The sequence below is a fragment of the Ranitomeya imitator genome, chromosome 3 (genome assembly GCF_032444005.1).
Source record: "Ranitomeya imitator isolate aRanImi1 chromosome 3, aRanImi1.pri, whole genome shotgun sequence".
NCBI classification, from domain to species: Eukaryota; Metazoa; Chordata; class Amphibia; order Anura; family Dendrobatidae; genus Ranitomeya; species Ranitomeya imitator.
The window spans coordinates 95,917,016-95,938,756 of NC_091284.1; the positions used below are offsets into that span (position 1 = coordinate 95,917,016).

A 21,741-nucleotide genomic window follows, 5' to 3' on the forward strand; every position below is an offset into this window, starting at 1 on the left:
AAGCAATTTGTGAATTCTTAAGGAGCCGATTGGCACATTTCACCCTACTAGATCTCCGTCACCACTAGATTGGATTCAGTCTTGTTCAAATATGGAATACCATAAAAAAAAAGAAGTGAAAAAGGAATATTATTAAAATTAATGTGTTTTTATAAATAATTTAAAATAAGAACAAATTTTACATAAAGACATGAAAGGGGGGGGGGGGGGTTGAAACCACCAGACTAAGGTCCACGCCCCAATTGAAGAAGCTACGGTGAAGCGGCGCTCGTCGGGCGCGGGTGAATAGCCTTGGCACATCTGCATCGCAAGTAATTAACCCATTATATGGAATTTCTTCCCCTTCTGTTATCCCCTTTTTCTGGCCTATGTAGTGGTTTCACTCACCAGCTTATTAACAACTGGATGTTGTATTGCTGGGCATATACTCCATATTTATCTCTTACATAGGGAAAAATAAACTAATGGGATTTGTTGATTAATCTTCTATATGATTGCTGTGCCTTTGCCTAATTTTGATTATTTTTTTCACCCTGTACCATCATAATTTTCATGTTTTTATGGTATACATATAATCTTGTTAATTAAATTATTAGCCTGGTGGATTTGTGCTGTGCTAATCCCCTCCTTAGTCTCGTGGTTTCAACCTCCCCCCCCCCCCCCCCTTTTTAATAATATTCCTTTTTCACTTCTTTTCTTTTATGGTAGTCTGATTGACAGCACCTCGGAGGGTCCTGCACATACTTACCCCTTCACCCTGAAGCCTAGTTTCACCCTCATGACCCGCCAAATGTTTACAATTCTGGCCCTTGTCTCTTTGAGGTAATAACTCTGGGACGCTTCAACGGATCACACTGATTATGTGTGACATATTGTTCTTCGTGATGGTGGTAAATCTTGTTCTTTATGACTTGTGTTAATTCTTCAAAATATCAGAAATTTGCTGAAAATTTCACACAATTTTCAAACTTTTATTTTATATTCCCTTAAGCCACAGAGTTATGTCACACAAAATGGTTAATACCTAACAAATACTACATGTCTACTTTACATCGGCATAATTTTTGAAGCATAATTTAATTTAGAAAATATAATTAGATTTTTACCACAAAAATTTTGTTGTAGCCCCAGATTTAAGATTTTCACAAAGGGAAAATATGTAAAAATAGCACCAAAATTTGTCACACAAGTTCTGATGATGTATATAAAAAAAAAGCACAAGGATTCCACTCACATGGAGGTCTTTGTCAAGAACATCATTGTGTAGCATGGATATAGATGTATAAGTATACATATAGGTGCAGTGTTCACCATACACCCATCACGTGCGACTGACCCACCCGCTTGTTTCGCTGTATTGTATTGTACAGTATTGGGACATGTACTCACATTAGTTTTTTGCCGCAGATAAATAAGCCGCATGTGTGTGAGATTTCAGAATTCTCATTCACTTTCCTGACAGTTTAAAACACTACATTTTTCCATGACGAAAAAACGCATGTGAAAAATGCAGCGTGTGAAAGTCCTTAGAATTTCTTCCATTTTGCATTACTGTATAAAGTGCTCTATAAGTTGCATTATATTTATACCCTTGTATACAGTAATGAAGCATATAACTTTATAACTTGCATCATTTCATGGAGCTTTGAGGGGATCTCGCTGCTCCTAGGACACTGATTGCCCCTATGCCTATCACAGCCGACTCATTGGTCTGATCTTCTTGGTATTGGCTGCAGTGTGTGTTGGCGCTCGCTGATCGCTTCTCCTTTTGAGCAACACGCAAAGGCATCTTATTTTTTCACGGATGTGATCCGATGATAGACACAAGTCTATGAGTTGGGTACAAAAGGCACAGGAGCATTGAGCAGTTTAGGATGCTGTTAAGTGAGATGCCTTTAGTTTTCCCCTCCAGGGGTAAATTATGCTGGAGGAATAAGAGGATAAATATTTTTTGGATGCTGTCACATCTCTTTTGTCTGGAGGTAATGGTCCACGTAGACTATGAAGTTTACATATTTGCTCAGAGTATAATGCAAGTCTGCTGCAGACAAGTCTATGTTCTGGTCTCCTGCAGACCGCCCTATGTTCTGGTCTCCTGCAGACCACTCTATGTTCTCGTCTCCTGCAGACCGCCCTATGTTCTCGTCTCCTGCAGACCGCCTTATGTTCTCGTCTCCTGCAGACCGCTCTATGTTCTCATCTCCTGCAGGTCGCCCTATGTTCTGGTCTCCTGCAGACCGCCCTATGTTCTGGTCTCCTGCAGACCGCTCTATGTTCTCGTCTCCTGCAGACCGCTCTATGTTCTCATCTCCTGCAGGTCGCTCTATGTTCTGGTCTCCTGCAGACCGCCCTATGTTCTCGTCTCCTGCAGACCGCCCTATGTTCTCGTCTCCTGCAGACCGCTCTATGTTCTCGTCTCCTGCAGACCGCTCTATGTTCTCATCTCCTGCAGGTCGCTCTATGTTCTGGTCTCCTGCAGACCGCCCTATGTTCTCGTCTCCTGCAGACCGCCCTATGTTCTCGTCTCCTGCAGACCGCTCTATGTTCTCATCTCCTGCAGGTCGCTCTATGTTCTGGTCTCCTGCAGACCGCCCTATGTTCTGGTCTCCTGCAGACCGCCCTATGTTCTCGTCTCCTGCAGACCGCTCTATGTTCTCATCTCCTGCAGACCGCCCTATGTTCTGGTCTCCTGCAGACCGCCCTATGTTCTCGTCTCCTGCAGACCGCTCTATGTTCTCGTCTCCTGCAGACCGCCCTATGTTCTCGTCTCCTGCAGACCGCTCTATGTTCTCATCTCCTGCAGACCGCCCTATGTTCTGGTCTCCTGCAGACCGCCCTATGTTCTCGTCTCCTGCAGACCGCTCTATGTTCTCGTCTCCTGCAGACCGCCCTATGTTCTCGTCTCCTGCAGACCGCTCTATGTTCTCATCTCCTGCAGGTCGCTCTATGTTCTCATCTCCTGCAGACCGCCCTATGTTCTGGTCTCCTGCAGACCGCCCTATGTTCTCGTCTCCTGCAGACCGCTCTATGTTCTGGTCTCCTGCAGACCGCCCTATGTTCTGGTCTCCTGCAGACCGCTCTATGTTCTCGTCTCCTGCAGACCGCTCTATGTTCTCGTCTCCTGCAGACCGCTCTATGTTCTCGTCTCCTGCAGACCGCTCTATGTTCTCGTCTCCTGCAGACCGCTCTATGTTCTCGTCTCCTGCAGACCGCTCTATGTTCTCGTCTCCTGCAGACCGCTCTATGTTCTCGTCTCTCCTGCAGACCGCTCTATGTTCTCGTCTCTCCTGCAGACCGCTCTATGTTCTCGTCTCCTGCAGACCGCTCTATGTTCTCGTCTCTCCTGCAGACCGCCCTATGTTCTGGTCTCCTGCAGACCGCTCTATGTTCTCGTCTCCTGCAGACCGCTCTATGTCCTCATCTGCTGTAGGGTTATGGTGAAGACACTGTTGGGTTTGGAGAACTTTACTGTGATTGTTTCTGCAAGTAAAAGTATAATAACTGTATCCTGAACTGCATCACCAATCATTGTGACCTTTCTATCTACAGATAACCTTGACTATACTCTGAGGAACAACGCCAACGACTGTGATGACCAGCACGACTATGACAGTGTAGCTTCAGATGAAGACACGGACCAAGACCTGCTTAGAAATTCCAGAAACAATCGAGCCAGGGTGAGAGGAGCAGGAGACACCCCACATTGTAGTTTGTGTTTGGACACCGGTTGCTGACAATACATATGTGATGGGTACACTGCGTAGACTTCGGTGTATCCATATATGGCCTCATATATAAGGCAGCGCCATCATGTGGTCAGACAGGGTATTGTGATCCAAGCATGGTCGTTATTCACAGAATCGCATCCAGCCTTAGGCCTCATTCAGATGTCTGTTTTTCACAGAATATGATCCCATTATAATTTATGGGGCTGTTCATGTGTCTGTGTCTTGTCGAGTTTGTTTTTTTGTTTGTTTTTTTTAGACCAAGTATACACACAGAAAAAAAAAAATTGAGAAAACTGAGACGTCAGTTATTAGTTCAAGTCACAGATTAAACTCTTCCATTGAATCAATGGGTCAATAAAAAGAACAGACCGCACACTGGTGCCATCAATGTATCGTATGAGTTTTTTTCGTTTTTCATTTTAATAGTAGGAAAAATTTGACAATTTTTTTTCTTTTTATGCCACACTGATTGTAAAATCTGACAAAAGGAGCAAAAATGGATATCTCAATGAGGCCCAAGTCACATACAGTCTGGAATGACATAAGCACATTATTTTAAGTACTCTGACATGTGAGAAGGGCTGAACTTTTGGTCTAGGGACCACGTACGGTATACATTTAGTGTACTGCTGTCTAAATTAGTAAGAGTATAAGTCACCCTGGAGTACGGACAGCATGGTTTTTTTACATAATTTCTCCCTAGGTACATATGTTTCTTTAGGAAGAGATTTTCCTGCTGGTATTGCTGTAGGTATTGATACTTCTATCAATCACAAAGTGTTAAAAGCAATAAATAATTGATGTGTTACAATTCTACACTCTGTGCAGAGCATGGACTCCTCCGACTTGTCAGATGGTCCCATTACTTTGCAGGAGTACTTGGAAGTAAAAAAAGCTCTTGCGACTTCTGACGCCAAAGTTCAACAGCTCATGAAAGTTAATAGCAATCTGAGTGAGGAGCTGCGGAGACTTCAAAGAGAGGTGAGTACATGAAGACACTGTCTGTCCTGCCTGACTGTGTATAATACGTGAATACACTGTGGCTGACCTGCTTGTCTGTGTATAGTACATGAAGACACTATGGCTGACCTGCCTGTCTGTGTATAGTACATGGTGACACTATGGCTGACCTGCCTGTCTGTGTATAATACGTGAAGACACTATGGCTGACCTGCCTGTCTGTGTATAGTACATGGTGACATTATGGCTGACCTGCCTGTCTGTGTATAATACGTGAAGACACTATGGCTGACCTGCCTGTCTGTGTATAGTACATGGTGACACTGTGGCTGTCCTGCCTGACTGTGTATAGTACATGAAGACACTATGGCTGACCTGCCTGTCTGTGTATAATACGTGAAGACATTATGGCTGTCCTGCCTGACTGTGTATAATACGTGAGGACACTATGGCTGACCTGCCTGTCTGTGTATAGTACATGGTGACACTGTGGCTGACCTGCCTGTCTGTGTATAATACATGAAGACATTATGGCTGACCTGCCTGTCTGTGTATAGTACATGGTGACACTATGGCTGTCCTGCTTGTCTGTGTATAATACATGAAGACATTATGGCTGACCTGCCTGTCTGTGTATAGTACATGGTGACACTGTGGCTGACCTGCCTGTCTGTGTATAGTACGTGAAGACATTATGGCTGTCCTGCCTGTCTGTGTATAGTACATGGTGACACTATGGCTGTCCTGCCTGTCTGTGTATAATACGTGAAGACATTATGGCTGTCCTGCCTGTCTGTGTATAGTACATGGTGACACTATGGCTGTCCTGCCTGTCTGTGTATAATACGTGAAGACATTATGGCTGACCTGCCTGTCTGTGTATAGTACATGGTGACATTATGGCTGACCTGCCTGTCTGTGTATAATACGTGAAGACACTATGGCTGTCCTGCCTGTCTGTGTATAATACATGAAGACATTATGGCTGTCCTGCCTGTCTGTGTATAGTACATGGTGACACTATGGCTGTCCTGCTTGTCTGTGTATAGTACATGGTGACACTGTGGCTGATCTGCTTGTCTGTGTATAATACGTGAAGACATTATGGCTGACCTGCCTGTCTGTGTATAGTACATGGTGACACTGTGGCTGTCCTGCCTGTCTGTGTATAGTACATGAAGACATTATGGCTGTCCTGCCTGTCTGTGTATAGTACATGAAGACATTATGGCTGTCCTGCCTGACTGTGTATAATACGTGAGGACACTATGGCTGTCCTGCCTGTCTGTGTATAGTACATGGTGACACTGTGGCTGTCCTGCCTGTCTGTGTATAACCAAAACCAAAAGCGAAAACAGAAGCAGCAACCAGTCCAAAATAATGCAAAAATTACAACAAACTTTATTGATCATAAGAACAGGTAAAAAATAACGGAGAGATAAAACAATCCCCGTACTACACGTAGCATGCACACATACTATGGGCAGGTGATAGGTGCCAGTAATATTGTACAAACTACCCTGTGGATACAGTACACTAAACGATATAAGCTATGCATAAGTCACCGCATATGATTACATGTATAGCGACCCATAAGGTACAGGAAATGGCGACAATGCATAGTATCATGTATACATACCGGGCAGAGTACACAGATAACACGTGTCCAAAGGCACCGCACACCTGACCCCCCCGACGCGCGTTTCGGCTACTGCCTTTCTCAAGGGGTACTATACTGTCTGTGTATAGTACATGGTGACACTGGGGCTGTCCTGCCTGTCTGTGTATAGTACATGGTGACACTGTGGCTGACCTGCCTGTCTGTGTATAGTACATGAAGACATTATGGCTGTCCTGCCTGTCTGTGTATAGTACATGAAGACATTATGGCTGTCCTGCCTGTCTGTGTATAGTACATGGTGACACTGTGGCTGTCCTGCCTGTTTGTGTATAGTACATGGTGACACTGTGGCTGTCCTGCCTGTCTGTGTATAGTACATGGTGACACTGGGGCTGTCCTGCCTGTCTGTGTATAGTACATGGTGACACTGTGGCTGTCCTGCCTGTCTGTGTATAGTACATGGTGACACTGTGGCTGTCCTGCCTGTCTGTGTATAGTACATGGTGACACTGTGGCTGTCCTGCCTGTCTGTGTATAGTACATGGTGACACTGTGGCTGTCCTGCCTGTCTGTGTATAGTACATGGTGACACCGTGGCTGTCCTGCCTGTCTGTGTATAGTACATGGTGACACTGGGGCTGTCCTGCCTGTCTGTGTATAGTACATGGTGACACCGTGGCTGACCTGCCTGTCTGTGTATAGTACATGGTGACACTGTGGCTGTCCTGCCTGTCTGTGTATAGTACATGGTGACACTATGGCTGACCTGCCTGTCTGTGTATAGTACATGGTGACACTGGGGCTGTCCTGCCTGTCTGTGTATAGTACATGAAGACATTATGGCTGTCCTGCCTGTCTGTGTATAGTACATGGTGACACTATGGCTGACCTGCCTGTCTGTGTATAGTACATGGTGACACTGTGGCTGACCCGCCTGTCTGTGTATAGTACATGAAGACATTATGGCTGTCCTGCCTGTCTGTGTATAGTACATGGTGACACTATGGCTGACCTGCCTGTCTGTGTATAGTACATGGTGACACTATGGCTGTCCTGCCTGTCTGTGTATAGTACATGGTGACACTATGGCTGTCCTGCTTGTCTGTGTATAGTACGTGGTGACACTGTGGCTGATCTGCTTGTCTGTGTATAGTACATGGTGACACTATGGCTGTCCTGCCTGTCTGTGTATAGTACATGGTGACACTGGGGCTGTCCTGCCTGTCTGTGTATAGTACATGGTGACACCGTGGCTGACCTGCCTGTCTGTGTATAGTACATGGTGACACTGTGGCTGTCCTGCCTGTCTGTGTATAGTACATGGTGACACTGTGGCTGTCCTGCCTGTCTGTGTATAGTACATGGTGACACTGTGGCTGTCCTGCCTGTCTGTGTATAGTACATGGTGACACTGTGGCTGACCTGCCTGTCTGTGTATAGTACATGAAGACATTATGGCTGTCCTGCCTGTCTGTGTATAGTACATGGTGACACTATGGCTGTCCTGCCTGTCTGTGTATAATACATGAAGACATTATGGCTGTCCTGCCTGTCTGTGTATAGTACATGGTGACACTGTGGCTGACCTGCCTGTCTGTGTATAATACATGAAGACATTATGGCTGTCCCGCCTGTCTGTGTATAGTACATGGTGACACTATGGCTGACCTGCCTGTCTGTGTATAGTACATGGTGACACTATGGCTGTCCTGCCTGTCTGTGTATAGTACATGGTGACACTGTGGCTGACCTGTCTGTGTATAGTACATGGTGACACTATGGCTGTCCTGCCTGTCTGTGTATAGTACATGGTGACACTATGGCTGTCCTGCCTGTCTGTGTATAGTACATGGTGACACTGTGGCTGACCTGTCTGTGTATAGTACATGGTGACACTGTGGCTGACCTGTTTGTCTGTGTATAGTACATGGTGACACTATGGCTGTCCTGCCTGTCTGTGTATAATACGTGAAGACATTATGGCTGACCTGCCTGTCTGTGTATAGTACATGGTGACACTATGGCTGTCCTGCCTGTCTGTGTATAGTACATGAAGACATTATGGCTGTCCTGCCTGTCTGTGTATAGTACATGGTGACACTATGGCTGTCCTGCTTGTCTGTGTATAGTACATGGTGACACTGTGGCTGATCTGCTTGTCTGTGTATAGTACATGGTGACATTATGGCTGACCTGCCTGTCTGTGTATAGTACATGGTGACACTGTGGCTGATCTGCTTGTCTGTGTATAATACGTGAAGACATTATGGCTGTCCTGCCTGACTGTGTATAATACGTGAGGACACTATGGCTGTCCTGCCTGTCTGTGTATAGTACATGGTGACACTGTGGCTGTCCTGCCTGTCTGTGTATAACCAAAACCAAAAGCGAAAACAGAAGCAGCAACCAGTCCAAAATAATGCAAAAATTACAACAAACTTTATTGATCATAAGAACAGGTAAAAAATAACGGAGAGATAAAACAATCCCCGTACTACACGTAGCATGCACACATACTATGGGCAGGTGATAGGTGCCAGTAATATTGTACAAACTACCCTGTGGATACAGTACACTAAACGATATAAGCTATGCATAAGTCACCGCATATGATTACATGTATAGCGACCCATAAGGTACAGGAAATGGCGACAATGCATAGTATCATGTATACATACCGGGCAGAGTACACAGATAACACGTGTCCAAAGGCACCGCACACCTGACCCCCCCGACGCGCGTTTCGGCTACTGCCTTTCTCAAGGGGTACTATACTGTCTGTGTATAGTACATGGTGACACTGGGGCTGTCCTGCCTGTCTGTGTATAGTACATGGTGACACTGTGGCTGTCCTGCCTGTCTGTGTATAGTACATGAAGACATTATGGCTGTCCTGCCTGTCTGTGTATAGTACATGAAGACATTATGGCTGTCCTGCCTGTCTGTGTATAGTACATGGTGACACTGTGGCTGTCCTGCCTGTTTGTGTATAGTACATGGTGACACTGTGGCTGTCCTGCCTGTCTGTGTATAGTACATGGTGACACTATGGCTGACCTGCCTGTCTGTGTATAGTACATGGTCACACTGTGGCTGACCTGCCTGTCTGTGTATAGTACATGAAGACATTATGGCTGTCCTGCCTGTCTGTGTATAGTACATGAAGACATTATGGCTGTCCTGCCTGTCTGTGTATAGTACATGGTGACACTGTGGCTGTCCTGCCTGTCTGTGTATAGTACATGGTGACACTGGGGCTGTCCTGCCTGTCTGTGTATAGTACATGGTGACACTGGGGCTGTCCTGCCTGTCTGTGTATAGTACATGGTGACACTATGGCTGACCTGCCTGTCTGTGTATAGTACATGGTGACACCGTGGCTGACCTGCCTGTCTGTGTATAGTACATGGTGACACTGTGGCTGTCCTGCCTGTCTGTGTATAGTACATGCTGACACTATGGCTGACCTGCCTGTCTGTGTATAGTACATGGTGACACTGGGGCTGTCCTGCCTGTCTGTGTATAGTACATGAAGACATTATGGCTGTCCTGCCTGTCTGTGTATAGTACATGGTGACACTGTGACTGTCCCGCCTGTCTGTGTATAGTACATGGTGACACTATGGCTGTCCTGCCTGTCTGTGTATAATACATGAAGACATTATGGCTGTCCTGCCTGTCTGTGTATAGTACATGGTGACACTGTGGCTGACCTGCCTGTCTGTGTATAGTACATGGTGACACTGGGGCTGTCCTGCCTGTCTGTGTATAGTACATGGTGACACCGTGGCTGACCTGCCTGTCTGTGTATAGTACATGGTGACACTGTGGCTGTCCTGCCTGTCTGTGTATAGTACATGGTGACACTGTGGCTGTCCTGCCTCTCTGTGTATAGTACATGGTGACACTATGGCTGACCTGCCTGTCTGTGTATAGTACATGAAGACATTATGGCTGTCCTGCCTGTCTGTGTATAGTACATGGTGACACTATGGCTGTCCTGCCTGTCTGTGTATAATACATGAAGACATTATGGCTGTCCTGCCTGTCTGTGTATAGTACATGGTGACACTATGGCTGTCCTGCTTGTCTGTGTATAATACGTGAGGACACTATGGCTGACCTGCCTGTCTGTGTATAGTACATGGTGACACTATGGCTGATCTGCTTGTCTGTGTATAATACGTGAAGACAATATGGCTGTCCTGCCTGACTGTGTATAATACGTGAGGACACTATGGCTGACCTGCCTGTCTGTGTATAGTACATGAAGACATTATGGCTGTCCTGCCTGTCTGTGTATAGTACATGAAGACATTATGGCTGACCTGCTTGTCTGTGTATAGTACATGGTGACACTGGGGCTGTCCTGCCTGCCTGTGTATAGTACATGAAGACATTATGGCTGTCCTGCCTGTCTGTGTATAGTACATGGTGACACTATGGCTGTTCTGCTTGTCTGTGTATAGTACATGGTGACACTGTGGCTGATCTGCTTGTCTGTGTATAATACGTGAGGACACTATGGCTGACCTGCCTGTCTGTGTATAGTACATGGTGACACTATGGCTGATCTGCTTGTCTGTGTATAATACGTGAAGACATTATGGCTGTCCTGCCTGTCTGTGTATAGTACATGGTGACACTGTGGCTGTCCTGCCTGTTTGTGTATAGTACATGGTGACACTGTGGCTGTCCTGCCTGTCTGTGTATAGTACATGGTGACACTGTGGCTGTCCTGCCTGTCTGTGTATAGTACATGGTGACACTGTGGCTGTCCTGCCTGTCTGTGTATAGTACATGGTGACACTGTGGCTGACCTGCTTGTCTGTGTATAGTACATGGTGACACCGTGGCTGACCTGCCTGTCTGTGTATAGTACATGGTGACACTGTGGCTGTCCTGCCTGTCTGTGTATAGTACATGGTGACACTATGGCTGTCCTGCCTGTCTGTGTATAGTACATGGTGACACTATGGCTGTCCTGCCTGTCTGTGTATAGTACATGGTGACACTGTGGCTGACCTGTCTGTGTATAGTACATGGTGACACTGTGGCTGACCTGTCTGTCTGTGTATAGTACATGGTGACACTGTGGCTGTCCTGCCTGTCTGTGTATAGTACATGGTGACACTGTGGCTGTCCTGCCTGTCTGTGTATAGTACATGGTGACACTGGGGCTGTCCTGCCTTTCTGTGTATAGTACATGGTGACACCGTGGCTGACCTGCCTGTCTGTGTGTAGTACATGGTGACACTGTGGCTGTCCTGCTTATCTGTGTATAGTACATGGTGACACTGTGGCTGACCTGTCTGTCTGTGTATAGTACATGGTGACACTATGGCTGATCTGCTTATCTGTGTATAGTACATGGTGACACTGTGGCTGACCTGCTTATCTGTGTATAGTACATGGTGACACCGTGGCTGACCTGCCTGTCTATGTATAGTACATGGTGACACTATGGCTGTCCTGCCTGTCTGTGTATAGTACATGGTGACACTATGGCTGTCCTGCCTGTCTGTGTATAGTACATGGTGACACTGTGGCTGACCTGTCTGTGTATAGTACATGGTGACACTATGGCTGTCCTGCCTGTCTGTGTATAGTACATGGTGACACTATGGCTGTCCTGCCTGTCTGTGTATAGTACATGGTGACACTGTGGCTGACCTGTCTGTGTATAGTACATGGTGACACTGTGGCTGACCTGTTTGTCTGTGTATAGTACATGGTGACACTATGACTGTCCTGCCTGTCTGTGTATAGTACATGGTGACACTGTGGCTGTCCTGCCTGTCTGTGTATAGTACATGGTGACACTGTGGCTGACCTGCTTGTCTGTGTATAGTACATGGTGACACCGTGGCTGACCTGCCTGTCTGTGTATAGTACATGGTGACACTGTGGCTGTCCTGCCTGTCTGTGTATAGTACATGGTGACACTATGGCTGTCCTGCCTGTCTGTGTATAGTACATGGTGACACTATGGCTGTCCTGCCTGTCTGTGTATAGTACATGGTGACACTGTGGCTGACTTGCCTGTCTGTGTATAGTACATGGTGACACCGTGGCTGACCTGCCTGTCTGTGTATAGTACATGGTGACACTGTGGCTGACCTGTCTGTGTATAGTACATGGTGACACTATGGCTGACCTGCCTGTCTGTGTATAATACATGGTGACACTGTGGCTGACCTGCCTGTCTGTGTATAGTACATGGTGACACTATGGCTGACCTGCCTGTCTGTGTATAGTACATGGTGACACTATGGCTGACCTGCCTGTCTGTGTATAATACATGGTGACACTGTGGCTGACCTGCCTGTCTGTGTGTAGTACATGGTGACACTATGGCTGACCTGCCTGTCTGTGTGTAGTACATGGTGACACTATGGCTGTCCTGCCTGTCTGTGTATAGTACATGGTGACACTATGGCTGACCTGCCTGTCTGTGTATAATACATGGTGACACTATGGCTGACCTGCCTGTCTGTGTGTAGTACATGGTGACACTATGGCTGACCTGCCTGTCTGTGTGTAGTACATGGTGACACTATGGCTGACCTGCCTGTCTGTGTATAGTACATGGTGACACTGTGGCTGACCTGCCTGTCTGTGTGTAGTACATGGTGACACTATGGCTGATCTGCCTGTCTGTGTATAGTACATGGTGACACTGACTGTCCTGCCTGTCTGTGTATAATACATGAAGACATTATGGCTGACCTGTCTGTCCATGCATAGTATAGATTATAAGCAATGGTTTGGAGATTATCACTTTTTCTTAGGCTTTATATGAGTTGGACTGACCAACAAAACCAGGCACAGCCTATTGACAAGAGTGGCAGTGTTCCCTGCAAAAAATCAACCTTTGTTTAGCTTTTTTACCTAGTCGTGGACTATCCTTTAGAAATGTTGGCTTTAAAACATCATGGCTTCCCTATATTACTTTCTGCAGAAATCACATCCTTTAGGCCTTTTATTTTTCATACTTCAGTAATCTATTTTATCATGATGGTCCAACTTCTTGTAGATTCATAAATTGCAGTCTGAGAACTCGCAGATTCGTCACCAGACTGGTCCTTCTCCGCCTCCTCCAGTAAACCCCGAGAGGATTGAACCCTCGTTACCCTCAGCCCTCAGACGAGACCGACAGGCATTTTCCATGTATGAGCCAGGATCAGCCCTTAAACCATTTGCACAGTCCACAGATGACCTCAGCAGTCGGCTGCAGCCCTTCCACCCCGGTGTAAGTACTTCATCTCCGTCACCTACACATGTGCCAGCATTGAGCATTGCCGAACTCCAGCACAACCCATATAAAAATACATGGACTTGTCTTACTTTTTATGTGTAATTGTAGAACAGATCCATTATATATAATGTCTGTTTTCAACTTAAAAACCTAAAATGTTTTATTTTTATCTTCTCTGGTGTAGAGACTGAAATATACATTTTTGGGGGATTTTTTTTTGTGACACATTAACTGGGAAAAGAAAAGGCAGTCCCAGCAAACATGTTACATCATGAAGACAGACTATTTTACTATAAAGAAAAAACAATCTTTAAAGGGGTATTCCAGTTTAGATAAATGAACATCATCTGTCCACTGAATAGATAAAGATTATTAGATAGCTGTGAGGTAACGGCTCAGACCCCCACGATCAGTAGAAGGGGGAGGTGGGACCTGTGTCAATCATTCTCTATTGGTCCTCCATGCAACAAACTTTGAATTTAGTGGTGCAGCGGATACGCCGCCAGGTTCTCCTGCCTCAGGTGTCGTAGGTTGGCATGGGAGACACTTGTTCAGTTTAGCTACTGAGATACATCCCACCAGAAAGGTTTATAAAATTAAGTTTAGTCTCCTATTTTTTTTTTTTCTTTTAATGGAATTTTTTTTTAAGGTTTTTTTTTTTTTTTTGCATAAGGAGCATAAAATAGAAGTCAACTTCTGAAATGATTTCGATGTCTTATTCTCTACAGTATTTTATCCACTCTTGAATTAAAGTCTATGCACACGACCATATAACTATGCACACAACCTATGTTGATATTAATGATCTTTTCAGAAATGAAAATATCATATATGCCTCTTAACCATGCAAGAAAAACAACCATCTGAGTGGGGTTTAGTAATCTTTCACATGTGGAAAATACAGTAATGGTCGGTGAAGAGTCCATCTAAACCCTGAGCCTGGGTTTGTTTCTTCCAGCCGCCCCGTGTTTGTCCTGACTCTGCTTAGATCCGTCTCCCGTATTTTGGTGATGGTGTATGTTCTATGTTAGTGCACTAGGTCCAGATGTTATTGTGGCGTGTAGTTGTAGATTGTGCTCTTCTTGTGTGCATGCTGCCTGATGTTCCCCTTCCTGTTCTAGATCCGGAAAGGCATCTCTGCCTCTTCTGTGCCCTTCCCCCCTCTGTCCTCCCCTCTGTTCTCTGGACCCCCGGACAATACTCGGAACATGGTGAGGTACCCCCCTTCTTTGTATTCACATTTTATTACTAATTTTGGGGAAACCTTTTATAAATGTTTGTAAAGTTTTTAGTGCAACCTAAATGTCTGAGTAATACATCCCCGTGTGTTATTAAGAAAAGTGTCATCAGACATATGTTTTAAATCAAGATTTTAAGAAAAAAAAATATTTATTTTTTTCTTTTTATCACTATCTATATTTTTTTTTTTAAAAACTTACAATTTTCACACTGACCATTTGGACTTGTACTACCCTCACACTTCCTGTTCTATAGAACAATCTTTTCAGCAGTCTCATTATCCTCACAGGCAGGATTACATCTGTATAAGGTAGATTACACAGGATCCACCATTCACAATAGGTCGCAGCCCCCCTCCTCTCCCTCCCATCACATTGACCTCTGGCCTCATGAGTGCATTCTCATTACATACTTCAATGCAATTTTTTTTCTAAATTGCTGATAATTTTCATGTCCCCATCAAGAATAAGGAATCTAATATTAAGCCTAATGGCCAATGTAAAAATTGCCAAAAAGTGTTTTTTGTTTTTCAATGTAGTGATAAGAAAAAAATCTTTTCTTTTTTTTTTTTTAAATACTTTAAACTTAAAGGGAACCTATGAGGATTTTATATCCCAAACTAAAGGAATGTATATAAAGTTGCTTCAGTGCTGAGTAAATCCTTGCTTGTTTTGTAGAAATCTGCTTTACAATGTTGGAGAAATCCATAGTTGAAATTGTATGCTAATGAGTTGCAAGTGCAGTGGGCGAGCGCTGCACTTACAGCTCTCCCTATTCCCCGCCCACTGCACTTACAAATTGTATGCTAAGGAGTTGTAAGTGCAGTGGGTGGGGAATAGGGAGAGCTGTAAGTGCAGCGCTCGCCCACTGCACTTACAACTCCTTAGCATACAATTTCAACTATGTATTTCTCTAAAACTGCAAAACAGATTTGTACCAGAAAGGTAAGGATTTACTCGGCATTAAAGCGCCTTTATGTATATGCTATCAGTTTGGGGTATAAAATCCTGATGATTGGTTCTTTTTTAAATCTTGATTTAGGCAAGATGACATTTTCTGATGACACATTTCCTTTATGTTCAATTTGTTTTTTTTAATCAATATTGAAAATTGAAAAAAAACATAACATTTGACCAAATCTATTATGATGAAATAAGTCACGCAGGACTTAATAAAACTTGTACTGATAACAATATTCATGCGGAAATATAAACAGGTCGCTCAACATTGCAGCTGCAAAAAACAAAACAAAAAAAAAACAACTAAATTTTCATATCGGCAAATAAAAAATTATTCTGAAAATTCCAACATAGAGGTGAGAGAGAAAAAAAAAACATTTTTAGGCAGGGTAGGAGGATTAGAAGGGAGAAGAGGGATGAAAGAGGGGGGTGTTAACAGGGAGAAGGGGTATGGAAAAAGGGAGGGAGGTAAAGATGAGGGAAATAAGGCGACACATTTCCTTTAAAGAAGTGATTACCATCCTATGATGATAATCAGTATTACATTTGTCGTCTTTTTCTGGCCACCAAGTGAGTGGGCATGTTGTGGAACTTTGGTAGCCATGCTGCCCCTTTATTCTAAGGTTCGCTGGGATCTGTAAGTGATGGCACATCCCGGTCATCTCCCATCACTTACTATAAAGGGAAAACTTTCATACGGACCCATAATAACCAATAGTAATTAAAAAGCTGAATTTTGACTCCTGATGTGACCCGTCTGTAGTCTGTGTGTCTATGTAATAGTGTTCATTGCCGTGTTCATCTTGGCTGCATGTTAAATCCCCTTATTTCTTATCTAGTACATTTACCAGTCTAGTACCCAGCTGCTGTGGGGGTCCTCACACACGGTGGTAGTGGTGGTGGGGAAAATGCTGCATAAACCCCAGAGTCGTGGTGTGCGGAGTACCACAACTACCACTGCGGCCACATTGCGATTATAGCTGCCAGGTGTCATCTTATCTCGGGTCCTGGCAGCATTTATACATCTTTTTATATGAAAATACTGTATAGCACATTTATATATTATCTGTGGTCGTTAGGGTCTTTTTTCTTCCTATTGATTTTTTTTGCAACGGGTTTTACATATTTTTTTTTTCTTAATCTATCACTTAATATAAATTTTGTACTAGATGTGTCTTATGTATGTGAAGAATGGCCATAAATATTAGAAAATTGCCCTTTAAACCTGTCAATCAACATCATCCAGAGATGTAATATGTGTGAGGGCAGCTTGACCATTCTTGGCATCTGCTGTCTGGGAGATATTTGGTGGCAGCTCGTTCTCCTCTCCTCAGTATGCACACTCACCTGATCATACATGTCTATGGAGGATTGCGGAGGCTCCGGGATAAATAACCATTTCGGCTTACAGCATTCTCATGTGTATGGCTGACTTTAGTAAAAGCAATAAAAAAAAAAAAAATTAAACTTTGTAAATACAGCAGCAAAATGGATAAATAATATAGTTAATCAAGAAACCACTATGGTGCAAGGAAATGATCCAGTATTGACATTATAGATATGATTGAAATGTTAGATTTACAGGATGCAAAGGTTCAGCTCTAGTGTACTTTGTAATGTATTTTTTTCCCCCTCCAGTCTGTTAAGGCAGATCGACACGGCAGCGGTGCAGACAGTGACTATGACAATACGCAGAGCACAGACACGAGCAGCGGGTAAGTACAGGATGGCACTCACCCTGCATATATATATATACAGTGTAATTACCGTATTTTTCGGACTATAAGACGCACTTTTTTCCTCTCAAAATGTGGAGGAAAATGGGAGGTGCGTCTTATAGTCCGGATATATTGGCTGAGGTGGGGGAGCGATATCGGAGGAGCAGCGGGTTACAGAGGCAGGAGTTGGTGGCTCCGGCTAACTCCTGTGCCCGCTGCTAAAGAGAAATGAATATGCACTGCATTCCATGCCCATGGGCATGGAGGCCAATGAATATTCATGTCTTCCTGGCATCCTGTTATAATTGATTCGCCCCATACCCTTGCTGGTATGATTTGGCCCCATCCCAGTCCTGGTATCCATGGCCCCATCAGAAAAGATTTAAAAAAAAAAAACAAAAAACCTTTATTCTTACCTTCCTCCGCTCACTCGCACTGGCAGCATCCTGCTCCGGTGCCAGCAGCTGCTTAATGCTCGTAAGCAGCGCATGGCTGGGACCTCATGCTCTGCTCACAAGCAGAGCACAGCTGCCGGAATACTCACCGGGTGTTCATCAGAGATCCTTCCTGCTGCTGCCGTTGGTCACGTGTGCTGATGCTTAAGAGAAATGAATATTGCAAATGCATAAAAGGATCACAAAATCTGAGTTGAAGGAGCAGAAAACAGAGACATCATGCACAAGCACTGAGAGAACATGCAAAAGTCATCCAGATGTTGGTGTTGGCCCTTTAAGGTCATGTATCAATGCCGCTGATACTTGTAGTTCTTATTATACTGTTGTTTATTCTACTTTTAAGACCTGTTCTACATCTATTCACACATATGAAGACATGAGGGCCTAGTTATCAATACTGTGAAAACGTAGACCAGACAGTCATAAACTTATCAAAGTGGTTCATGCTAGATGGTAAACTTAGTACATCTTTACACTGTTTAAGTTCACGCCACTTATTAGTTGACTTTACTCTTTGGCAAAAATTTTCCTCAAAATTCTGTGTTTTTTTTGCCACGATCTTAATCTCTGTTCTGACATTTTGGTTTGGGGTGTAATGGATTGTAATGGATTTTTTTCTTATGTTCTTTAGGGTGGAAGGAAGAAGGTATTTGGAATTATCCCGGGATGAAGATTTCCATGCCGATTCTGAAGATGTAGAGTTAGAGTTGGATGGCACCTTACCCAGCACAGAGGATGTGATCCTCCGGACTGAGCAAGTGACCAAGAACATCCAGGAGCTTCTGCGAGCTGCGCAAGAGTTCAAGCATGACAGGTAAGAGTGGGAATCCGTTGCGTCTGTCCACCAGTGGAAAAACACACTTGGAAAGACTATTAATTTTGTTTCAATCAGATCTTTTTTTTTTTATTGCGAAAGATATCAAGATACATTCACAATTTAATTCTGTTTTTAGAAACCATCAAAACTATATTAAACAAATAAAAAAACATGTAAGTCACTGTGAACCAAGTAAAAAATGGTTCTTATTAACATCATTAAATCTATTTTTAAAAAAAATCTGACATATCATTGATACATGCGAAAGTTTCACACGGGTGGAGATTGAAAACTCTGATCAACATGGTTTTCCCAAAATGGAGGGGCTGCGGAGGTCAAGAAAGTTTGGAATATATATATATTTTCTTTTTATTAAGTTTTTGATTTTATAAAAGTAGTAAACTAGATAGAGCAAAAAGAAGAAAAAATGTTCCAGCTTCTGGTAAAATTTTCGGGGTAATCTTTATTCCATTAAAAAAACAATAACAAAAATGGTGGACAGGAACAAGAGCAAGCGACGCGTTTCGAACATGGTTGTTCTTTATCAAGCTTGATGCCTGTCAGCATCACTGCTTCTTTTGATTAGTAGGCCCGGCATGACTTTATCGCTGCAGTGAGACACAGACATGATGTCTCGCCGGGCAATGATTCAGAAGATGTCGGGGATGTCGATGGGTAGGAAGAACTATGGTCGAGCTACCACGGACCACCAACGTGACCACTGGACAAGGGTCCTGCAAATCTTTACTAAACTCTTAAGTAAATCCTTACCAGGAAAGTAAATGTGATATCAGCATAATATCATCGACCCACAGAATAAAATTAACACATCCGTCACAAAGTAAGTGTTATAAAAACAAAGCCCCCCAAAAATGGTCGATTGTTTTTTGGTAAATTAAATGGTGTTAAAAATACAACTCATCGTTCAAAAACAAGCCAGCCTACATTTATGCCGATAGAAAAACAAAACGTGTATGGTGAAAAACATGAAGGTGAAAACAGGATGTGGCAGGAAAGTGTTAAAAATGACTTTTTTTCCCCTAGTTTTGTACCCTGCTCTGAGAAAATCCACTCCGCAGTCACAGAGATGGCATCGCTCTTTCCCAAGGTAACTGTATTTTTAAAATCTATAATTTCACTAATGTTTTCTGGTTACCAATTAAAGTTCCTATAGAGACATTTATCTTTCTATGAAGACTTATTTCTGCATCCAGCAGTCCAGAATTTCACAATAATTAAGGTATACAAAACAATATAGTTCTGGACAACAGATCTTGTGGGATCTTTTCCCTCATTTATCCTTCTGTGTAATACACTGATCAGAGCCTGATGTTTGGTGTAGACGCCTGAAAAAGTTACAGACGTATAAGTTCTAAAGTTACTTGGCTCCAATTATGCAGCAGTGACAAAATACTGTTTTTTTTGTCCACTGTCAGGTTGGTAAAGCATTAACAGATCGCTGAATATAAGCACAGGGCTATTCTGGAAAAGTAGCATATATGCTGCAGAGATTTTCTGAGTGAAGCATAGGGCTAAGCTGAAGGTAGTAAATATAGATGCTAAGGTGCAATATTAGGCTACGTTCACATTAGCGTTTTGCGTGGTTGCGTCGGGCGCAGCAGCGGCGACGCATGCGTCATGCGCCCCTATATTTAACATGGGGGGCGCATGGACATGCGTTGTGCTGCGTTTTGCGACGCATGCGGTTTTTTTGCTGCAAGCGTTGGGCGCAGAAAATGCAGCAAGTTGCATTTTTTTTGTGTCCAAAGTTCGGCAAAAAAGGACGCATGCGTCGCAAAACGCTGCGTTTTAGCGTGCGTTTTAGCGTGCGTTTTTGTTTGCGTTTTGCGGTGCGTTGCCGACGCAGCCCCGCACAACGCAAATGTGAACGTAGCTTTATACAGTCAAGCCACAATTAATGGTCCGCGTAGGTTATGGAAATGATAGAATATACATGTGCAGCATATACCTGACTATAATTATATTAATTATCTTTAGCCAAGGTGCATTAGTGCTCCACATTTTTATTATGGCTAAAGGTAATTAATACTCTTTTATATTTCCATTTTTTATAAGGATCGTTTGTACTATAAATTGATATATATATATATATATATATATATATATATATATATATATATATATATATATATATATATATATATATATATATATATATATATATATATATATATATATATACATACAGTTAGGGCCAGAAATATTTGGACAGTGACACAAGTTTTGTTATTTTAGTTGTTTACAAAAACATGTTCAGAGATACAATTATATATATAATATGGGCTGAAAGTGCACACTCCCAGCTGCAATATGATAGTTTCCACATCCAAATCGGAGAAAGGGTTTAGGAATCATAGCTCTGTAATGCATAGCGTCCTCTTTTTCAAGGGACCAAAAGTAATTGGACAATGGACTCTAAGGGCTGCAATTAACTCTGAAGGCGTCTCCCTCGTTAACCTGTAATCAATGAAGTAGTTAAAAGGTCAGGGGTGGATTCCAGGTGTGTGGTTTTGCATTTGGAAGCTGTTGCTGTGAGCAGACAACATGCGGTCAAAGGAACTCTCAATTGAGGTGAAGCAGAACATCCTGAGGCTGAAAAAAAAGAAAAAATCCATCAGAGAGATAGCAGACATGCTTGGAGTAGCAAAATCAACAATTGGGTACATTCCGAGAAAAAAGGAATTGACTGGTGAGCTTGGGAACTCAAAAAGGCCTGGGCGTCCACGGATGACAACAGTGGTGGATGATCGCCGCATACTTAATTTGGTGAAGAAGAACCCGTTCACAACATCAACTGAAGTCCAGAACACTCTCAGTGAAGTAGGTGTATCTGTCTCTAAGTCAACAGTAAAGAGAAGACTCCATGACAGTAAATACAAAGGGTTCACATCTAGATGCAAACCATTCATCAATACCAAAAATAGACAGGCCAGAGTTAAATTTGCAGAAAAACACCTCAAGAAGC

General features: G+C 43.5%; 1 protein-coding gene across 8 annotated transcripts in view; it reads left to right on the forward strand.

The window, feature by feature from the left end:
- The window catches only part of GIT1 (GIT ArfGAP 1), a 175,389-nt gene that overhangs the window by 146,115 nt on the left and 7,533 nt on the right, over positions 1-21,741 (forward strand). For 2 of the 8 annotated variants that reach the window (XM_069761175.1, XM_069761174.1), the window contains 7 exons: positions 3,550-3,677; positions 4,557-4,709; positions 13,346-13,561; positions 14,689-14,778; positions 17,404-17,480; positions 18,570-18,752; positions 19,800-19,863. In XM_069761175.1, the coding sequence (XP_069617276.1) occupies positions 3,550-3,677; positions 4,557-4,709; positions 13,346-13,561; positions 14,689-14,778; positions 17,404-17,480; positions 18,570-18,752; positions 19,800-19,863 (911 nt within the window). The remainder of the gene's footprint in view (positions 1-3,549; positions 3,678-4,556; positions 4,710-13,345; positions 13,562-14,688; positions 14,779-17,403; positions 17,481-18,569; positions 18,753-19,799; positions 19,864-21,741) is intronic. The other 6 variants (XM_069761176.1, XM_069761177.1, XM_069761178.1 and 3 more) reach the window with 3 other exon arrangements.